An 8992-nucleotide genomic window follows, 5' to 3' on the forward strand; every position below is an offset into this window, starting at 1 on the left:
ACGATCTTGGTACCCGTTTCTTTCTTAGTTACGGTTATGATTGTGATGCTGAACCATGACTAAAAGCAGGTCAGAGTGGAAAGGTATTATTTGGCTCACACTTCCACATCATAGTCCATCATTGAAGGAATCAGGGAAGGAACTTGGAAGCAGGAGCTGAAACGGAGGCTGCAGAGGAGTGCTACTTACTGGCTTGCTCCTCACATATTGCTCAGTCTGCTCTCTAGTAAATTTCAGGACCACCAGCCCAGGCATAGCCCTATCCACAGTGGACTGGGCACTCCTCCATCCATCACGAGTGAAGAAAATGCCCTACAGCTTGCCTACAGCCTGATCTTATGGAGGCGTTTTCTTTCTTTTGCTTTCTTGGAATCAATGTTTTAATTGATTTTTAATATTTTGAAGACATAAATGAATCCAGCACATTCATTAACAATATGCCAAAAAGAAGAATGTTTGAATAACTAAACGTGGAGGCATTTTCTTAATTGAGGTTCCCTCATCTCAGATGTCTTTAGCTTGTGTCAAGTTGACATAAAACTAGCCAGTCATGGTCTTTATCACACCAATAGAAACCAAACTAAGACCCCAACTCTATAAATCATGAGCATGGAAAAGAGGTAAGAATTCTGTTCTAAATGCATTTTCAATAAACTCATAACAAACTGTCTCAAATCTTGGGGAAGATATTCCAGTTTATGCACAGGAGGTGTTTATTACTATGAATATCAAAGAGATAAATGCAATGAAAGGTCTCCCCAGGTAGCCATATATTCAAAATACTAACTATATGAAACAAATGTGATATTGAATACTATTTCATACTCTGAAAGACAGCTTGTGACATATTGAACTGTAGCTAGTAAGACTCTGCCATAATTGAAGTAGAAAGAAAACCTTTCCTTTGTAGATAGTGGCAAAAGTCATTTATGGTCACTAAACTAACAACATAGAAGATACTAGAAGGCTAAAAACTGTGCCATACTTATGATGGCAAAAATTAATATTGTGAAAATGGCTATCAAGTCAGTCTGTAAGCTGAACAGTAATCTCCACCAAAACCCAAATACCAGCCTTCCCAGGTGTAGGAAAAAACTCTGAACAGTCACGTATGGACCCACAAAGTCCCCCAGATAACTTAATTAATACTGTGCAAAAACATTAATGCTGGTGATATCGCCAGTCCTGACATAAAGTGATATTACAGAGCAACAGTAACAAAATCAGCATAGCACTGGCACAAAAACAGACACATCCATTAATGGTATATAGAGGACTGAGATATAAGCCCACACAGCTACCGAGAACTGTTTTTTGACAAAAATACCAAGCATAGGCTTTGCAGAAAAAACAGAATCACAGTTTTTGCTAGGAAAAGTGTATGCTCACTTGTAGGAGAATAAAACTAGATTCCTATCTCTTACCCTGTATTACACTCAAGTGCAAATGCTCCTAAGAATTTAATGCAATGCTTGAAACTGTTAGAGGAAAAAGTAAACACTTTTAATACAGAACCAAACAATGACTGATAATAACCTCTGCCATTCAGGAGGTGATGCCTACTATTGACAAGTGGAACCTCATAAACTCAAAAAGCTTCTGCCAAGCAAGAGAAACAGTGAGGAAGCAGCCCATAGAATGGAAGAAAGTCTTTAGGTCTTTACATCTGATAGATGATTACTATCTGGAGTGCAAAGAACTAAAAAGTTAACAGAAAACATCCTAGTTAATAACTCATGAATTAAAAGATAGTTCACAAAAGATGGAATTCACCTGGCCAACACACACACACACACACACACACACACACACACACACACACACACACAAATGTTCATTGTCAGAGAAGTCTAAATTAAGGTTACATTGAGATTAATTTCACTTGATTTAGAATGATACTAATTAAGTCAAGAAATGACAAACGGTGTCAAGAACACAAACTGAAGAAAAACATATGTCACTGGTGAGGATATAAGCTATTACATCAGGTACAGGGGTTGTAACAGGCCCCCAGACCTCAGCACAATGGACACTATGTGGGAGGCATCATTCTGACCTCAGAACTCAGCATGTAGGCCCCAACACCTGCAGAAATGGGAACAAAGACCTAATACATAAAAGACAAAGTCAATAGCTCCAGGATCCAGGAAAGCCCATAAATGTACTAGCCTTGCCTTTTTTTGGCTTCTATAGTTCTGCTTCTTGCTAACTGTTCTTGCTCACTAAAGCATGTCAACACAGGATATATTTTTTGTGCTTAAAAGACCAGAGGCAGTGAGGCTCAGGGCTGCATGATTTGTGCAGGTTTCCCATGCAGCTGCTGGACAGAAATACAGACTTTCTATTCAGACATAAGAGTGTCCATGTGTGCTCTTTTCTAGAATCACCACACAACAGAATCACAATGGAGGTCCTTAAAAAAAATAAAAACGAATCTTCCACATGACCCAGTTATACTATTTCTGGGTATTTACAAGAAGGATTTCAACTCATTATATGTGGGATATATCTGCACTTCAATATTGATTACAGCAGAATTATACTAGTCAGGGTTCTGTAGAGGAATAGAACTGATAGACTCATTCAATCTATCCATCTCTCTATATATAGAAAGGGGATTTATTAGAGTGGCTTACAGGCTATGGTCTACTTAGTCCAACAATGAATATCTACCAACTGAAAGTCCAAGAGTGGAGTAGTGGTTCAGTCTATGAAGCTGGATATCTCAGCTGGTCTTCAGCATACTCTGGAATCCCAAAGAAGAAGTAAGATCTAATGCCAGTGAAGGAAGGACATGCTGGCAAGAGCAAGGGCAAGCAAGCAAAGAGCAAAGAGCTTCCTTCTTCCATGTCCTTCATATAGGCTGCCACCAGAAGGTGTGGCCCAAACTAAAGGCAGATCTTCCCATCTCAAAAGATCTGGATTAAAGTTGGACATTTCTAAGTCAAATGATTTAATAATTTTTTTAATGAAAAAAAAAATCCCTCACAGGTGTACCCAGTCAACTAATTCCACATGTATTCAGGTTGACACCAAAAATAGCCTTTGCAACAGTCCACAGCAGCAACATTAGGGAAATAGCCTGAGTGTCAACAACAGAGAAAAGTATAAAGAAAATGTGATGTATTAACACGTTGGGAAATTATTAATTCATGAATAGAATGAAATTATGCTTTGTGAAGGAAAAAAATCTGTGGAGATTATCATATAAATTAACCAGGCTCAGTAAACTGTCCATGTTTTCTTTCATATGTGGTTCCTAGATTATATTTACATAAATGAAATCCTATGTATGTGTTTCATGAAATTAGAGGCATAGCTCTGTAGCAGAAAAATGATGTCTAAGTGCTGTGGGGAGAGGTGAGAAATGGTCAGACTGTGTTCAAAGAGGAAGTGTGCTCAATATTCAGTATGTGCTTCAAGACATACCATGTCCTGTGAATGAAAAACTCCAGGATAATAATTTTAATACAACTAGAGCATTTAATTGATTTAATACTTAAAAAGTATTTCGTGAGTTTTATTTCATATAGAATATGGTATTGAACTTGGAAAATGTAAAATTAAATTTTCAAAGTTAAGATAAATATTGAAAGACAACTTACTCACAGATGAAATAACAGACTTAAGACTTTTAGGGAGTTTTACTAAATACTCAAATATATGTGAATATAGACATTTTGTATATCCATCTATATCTACATAGTCATCTGTATTACTACATTTGGACCTATGTATCTATACATTTCATTTAAGTTGTTAAACTCTTTGTATACATGTGTATTGGTATTTATATTTCTTCTTATCCATATTGAAAAGCACTTTGCTCTAAAAACCTGGCCTGCTCTTACATTGCATAGTCATAATATCGAGAAATTTCCATATCCTTCTCCCTCTGGAGGAAAAGCTGCAGTTTTCCCAGAGAGGTGTACTTGGCAGCATTCTCTCTCTCCCATTGAGCCTGCCTCTTCATGGCCTCCCGCTCTGGTCTCTGCTCTTCTGTGATGGGCTGTGAGATGACTGGCCCTGGAATGTGGACTTTCCTCCATGGAATTGGTTGGCGGCTGAAGTCTTGCAGCAAATATTGGATTTGAGGTTTGGGAGGTGATGGGGCCTTGTGCTTGTCAGCAGAGGCAAGCTCCCTCTGGAGTGATGTGTGAGATGATGCCCTGTAGGATACTGGCCTACAGAGAGCTGGCTGAGGCCCAGGGCAAGACTGGATGGGGTTGGTTATGTTAGCTCGTGTGGCACTGGTAGCAATAGGCAGAACTGGCTTGTCAGAGGCCATCAATGAAGTGCTGGTAGGAGCTGGTTTAGATGACTTGAGTGTGGTAGGCTGAGCCGATTGGGAATGAGGCCTCACAGGGCATACTGCTGGGGGCCTCCGTGAAGCCAGGGAGAGAGGCTTTCTAGAAAGCAGTCTGGCTTGTGGCTTGTCCAGGGCTGGAAAAGGCAGAGGTACTAACTTGACCTTCCCAGGTGGGGGCAGCTCATACTGGGATGGAGATGGACACTGCCTGTGAGCATTGCTGTCTGGTCTCTGAGCATTGCTCGGGGTTTTACCAGGGCCTTGGCCATCACTTGGCACACCCAAAAGGGATGTGTTGGCTGGGCCTGTCCTGGGATCTTTGTTGCTGCTGAATTTTAGCTGAGCCTGGGAGGAGGAGATGCCAGTTTTCTTCTCAATCTTCTTCCCCAGTGGGTGAAAGACTTGCATGGATTCTAGCATGTGCATGCCGAGGTGAGTTTGAGGCATTTTAAAACTGTCATGGCTGAGCTCTGGTGGATTCCTCTTCCTCTTGTTCTTTGGCTTGGTAGTGTTTTCTTCCTCCTTGACTCTGTTCCTTGACTGCTTCAGCTCCTCTGGTTTCTTGGAGTTGTTTTCTCTGGTTCTCTTATTCTTGTCTTGCCACTGAGCCCTAGCTCTTCTAGACATGTTAGGTGTGGCTTTCTGGGCTTTGCCCTCCAAGTGCTTAGGCATGTTGTCAATAGCTCCTTCACTGGACCCAGCACTGCCCACATCCTCTTCTTCCTCTACCAGGTCCTGGAGCTGGATTCTGGCCTGAGGAGACCCATCAAGCATCTCAGAGGCTTTCTGGCCTTTCACTTGGTCCACAAGTACACTGATAATGCTGGAGCTTTCCTGGGCCTGATCCCTCCTGATATCTTTGGATTGGGTTGCTGTGGGATTTTGGAATTGGTTCATTTCAGTGACTGAGTTGAAGAGTCGGGGAAGGTAGTCAAGTGTAGTCAAGTCTACAAAGTCCATGCTGGAGCCCATTGCACCTAGCAACATCCCAGGCTCATCCTGAACAAGGCTGGTGCTTCCCAAGGTGGCATTGTCAGGAGAAAGCTTCTGTTTTAGGCTCCCTGAATCAGTGTAGTTCAGGGCCTGCTGCATGTTGGCATGTGCTAAAGGGAGAAGTGATGAGTCTTGGTTTTCTTTTTTGCCCTCATAGACATCCAGAGGAGTTGATAGATCGACTGTCATCAAATCCAAGTCATTATTCTCTGTTTGTTCCAAGCTTGGAGCAGGAGGCAAGCACAGAAATTCTGAAGGACTGTCAATGGGGGCAATTAATGACCAGTCCCCATGGACAGGTGGTGTTTTCTGGACATCCTGGGTGCAGGCATTGCAGAGGTCTGGACTCTGCAGCAGATGAAGTGTCTGGCCTGAAGTTGTCAATTCCAGGGATGTTTCCATTTTCACCACTGAAAAAGAGTCAAGGAAGAAGTCAGTGCCTGGTAAGTGAGGTGCTCCCCACTTTTCAGTGCACCGAAGTACTCAGATCCCTACAGCAGTGGGGAAGGCATTCCTATGAGCTCTGCTTGAGTAGCACAGGCAGCACGGCACCTCTGTTGGGAGACTTGTGACCACTGTCTTATTTCTGGTAACCATGTGATACCATGTTTTCTCAGATGTTTGTGTTTCCCTCGGTGTTTGTGTGTTATGTGCATGCATAGTGATCATGGGGAGGTGACAGAATTCCCTTGGGGTGTGGTCCTCCCTTTCCTTTCCCATGTCTCTGTAAGAGTGACCCTCATTTCCATGGAAGTTTGCTATCAGGCAGCTTGTCTGGTCTATAATTTTCAAGAACTTACCTGTGTCTGCCAACTTCTTGCCATTACTCAAATGCCCCCAGTAGCCTGGCTTTTTAAGTGGGTTCAGGTATCCAAACCCAGTTCCTCACTCCTGCAAGGCAATCCTTTCAACAACCCTGGATTTCCTCCAGCTCCACATTTCACAGCCTTGTTATTAATGACGTGAAAATTGGTTTAAGAAGGTGAAATCTTTAGTCTTGGATGTGACTGTGTAGTAGAGAACATATCCTAGTGATCATGCATAACTTAGTTCACCTCTGAATGACCATAGCAAAGAAAAGGAGAGAGAGAGAGAGAGAGAGAGAGAGAGAGAGAGAGACAGAGAGACAGAGAGACAGAGAGACAGAGAGAGACAGAGAGACAGAGAGAGATACAGAGAGAGAGAGAGAGAGAGAGAGAGAGAGAGAGAGAGAGACCAGCTTTGCCCAGCTTAGCAATTGTGCACTGGTACACTGGTTACACTGGACTCTCAAAGCACTTATGCTTGTAAGAGATAGGCAGGGCCAGCACTTTGTAATCTGTGAGTTATACTTCCTCTGGGACAGGTTTGGAGTTGCACTGCACTAGAGTCAGAATTCAACCCAGAGAAAATAAAGTGTTCCCAAACAGAAAGTCCTTGGTGTCCTCTACAGTCTTGAGCAATTCATTACGAAGGAAGTGATTGCAGTGCATGGGACTGATTTGCTACATCAGTGACATGAGTGTTTGTGATGTCCTCCATGGACATGTCTTAATGGAGGATGGATGCCACTCATTGCCCTGCATTGTCAGTCATTATAGAGACTGAAGTTGGGGATGGTGATCCAGGCCAAGGCTGAGCACTCAGGACTCCCATCCTTTCTCCCTGAAGACATCCACTGTTGAAAGGACGAACTGTGTCTGCTTTGAGTGCTGATCTCACTCCTCCCCTCCTGGCTTTACTCACCTTGAAGACTGGTGTCTGCCATGTCTTGAGCAGGTGTGGGATAGTAGATGCCAGAGGTGGAGAAAGGTGTTTGTATATTTGTTGGCTGAATCTCCTTTAGCATCATCACCATCTCTGGTTGCAGGGCAGAGCCCTGACCCCCAGAGTAGGACAAAGAGCCACAGGTCGGCAGGCACTGCCCAAGTTCTCCAGCGATCAGAGGGCCCAGGATATTGAGGTCATAGTAATAGACCTGGCTGCCCTCCTGGTAGGAAGGTGCCAGGCTGTATCCTTGATTTGGCACCTGTGGTGGTGTGGCCTGAACAAGCCTGGCAGACAGTGTTGGATAGGAGAGGACTAAGGCATTGGGATCTAAAATATTATCACCCTGGGCTGTCATAGACAAGGAGGAGAATGTGGTATTCTGGTCAATGACAGGTACAGTGAAGTCCTGGAGTGCAGCTGCCCTCCTGACAGTGCTTCCCGTGGGATCCCACTGGAGAACACCTGGATAGGAGAGTGGTGAGGCAGAGCTCTGGCCCTTGTCAGTCAGCGCAGTCACCATGGTTGTGCCAGCTGGTAAGTAGGTGTAGGGACTATCCATGAGCTCCTGGCAACAAGTGCTGGAGTCTGATGGCAGGAGCCATGCTGAACTCACAGCTGGGGTGGAGACCCTGGAGATGTTGCACACACTTCTTGCTAAGGGCGTGGCATTCTTCAGCACAGGTGCAGAGGGCTGCAGAGCACATTCCATCCCAAAGAAAGGTACACATTGGAAATTTTCTGTAGGAAGCAAGAGGAAAGTGGGAAGAACAGTGAAATGGAATCTGTGTGGCTTCCCATGAGGAGCTTTATTATCTGCAGTTTGTCCTGTCTGGGAAAGTCTGAGACCTATTTCCCCTCACATATCCCAAACAAGTGGTTCAGAATGATTGTTGGTAATGGATAGGATGACACTCATTTGATGAGCTGCCTGTTATTGCTGTGTGGGCATGGACTTCCTAGTTGATCCACATTGACCCTTGCTCTGACTAGACAACACCCTTCTTTGCCCTGCTTTGTCTTGTTCTGATACCTGCTGTGGTACTACCTCACACCTGTGTTAGAGAAGTATTTAAAGGAGGAGAACCTCATGCCTGTGCCTTTGTCCTGTTCTGTGCAGATCTTTCTCTATGTAGAGAGAAACGGTCTCTCTATCTAGGTCATTCCGGCCTTGGCAATCACACAGACTTGCCTGCTTCTGCCTCCAGAGTGCAGTACTTACTTGCCATGTCTACCAGATTTGTCTCTACTCTGAGCTTTCTTACAATAATGATGTATCAGGAATTTCATAGATGAGCACTGCATTTAAGCTAAGAATACCTTTCTCCTCTTAACTCCTACTGTTCCTGTCCCATGCCTTCTATAATTAATGTCCTCTTTCTATTTATATAACCCTTAAACACATATGGGTACATGAGTTCATGAGTACAATCAACTGATAACATTTTTGTCTTTTTGGCACCTGTGTAGTATGACCTCTTGATATTTCTAATGAATATTGCATCTGAATTAGATTGTTTCTCAATATAACTCTGGGACAAACTTTTTTTGCCAGTTCCTCAGTAACTGTTAATTGCTTATAACTCTTCTAGTGAGGAACCCTTGTGAACATTGCTCCCACACAATGGCATGCCAGTTGTCATAGTGCAGTGTACAACTGTCTGTCAGAGTGCCCAACCCCAGTTGTCAATATCCAACACCACCAGTGCCCATATGACAATAGGAACGTTGCAGAATTTAACTGGATGCCTGGAAACAGAGCAGGATACTGTTTTGTGTATGTGACATGGAACCTTTTTTCAGACTGATCTTAACAGTGTGGTTGTTTGTACATGGCTTGGGAATTATAAAATATATATATGTACAATGTATGCAATGCCTTGTGCTATTTTGATTTAATATCTGTGGTTGTCTGCAACGTTCTGTTCCAAACTACCTTAGTGT

General features: G+C 43.2%; 1 protein-coding gene across 1 annotated transcript; it reads right to left on the minus strand.

The window, feature by feature from the left end:
- Window positions 1-3847: 3847 nt before the first annotated feature.
- On the minus strand, window positions 3848-8277 carry LOC128124118 (uncharacterized protein C2orf78 homolog). The gene is made up of 3 exons (XM_052760334.1): window positions 8271-8277; window positions 7028-7789; window positions 3848-5712 (listed from the first exon to the last, which is right to left on the minus strand). Exons 1-3 carry the CDS (start codon window positions 8275-8277, stop codon window positions 3848-3850), a joined length of 2634 nt encoding a protein of 877 aa, XP_052616294.1.
- Between the last annotated feature and the right edge of the window lie 715 nt (window positions 8278-8992).

The sequence above is a fragment of the Peromyscus californicus genome, unplaced genomic scaffold (genome assembly GCF_007827085.1).
Source record: "Peromyscus californicus insignis strain IS unplaced genomic scaffold, ASM782708v3 Scaffold_4__1_contigs__length_199733344, whole genome shotgun sequence".
NCBI lineage: Eukaryota > Metazoa > Chordata > Mammalia > Rodentia > Cricetidae > Peromyscus > Peromyscus californicus.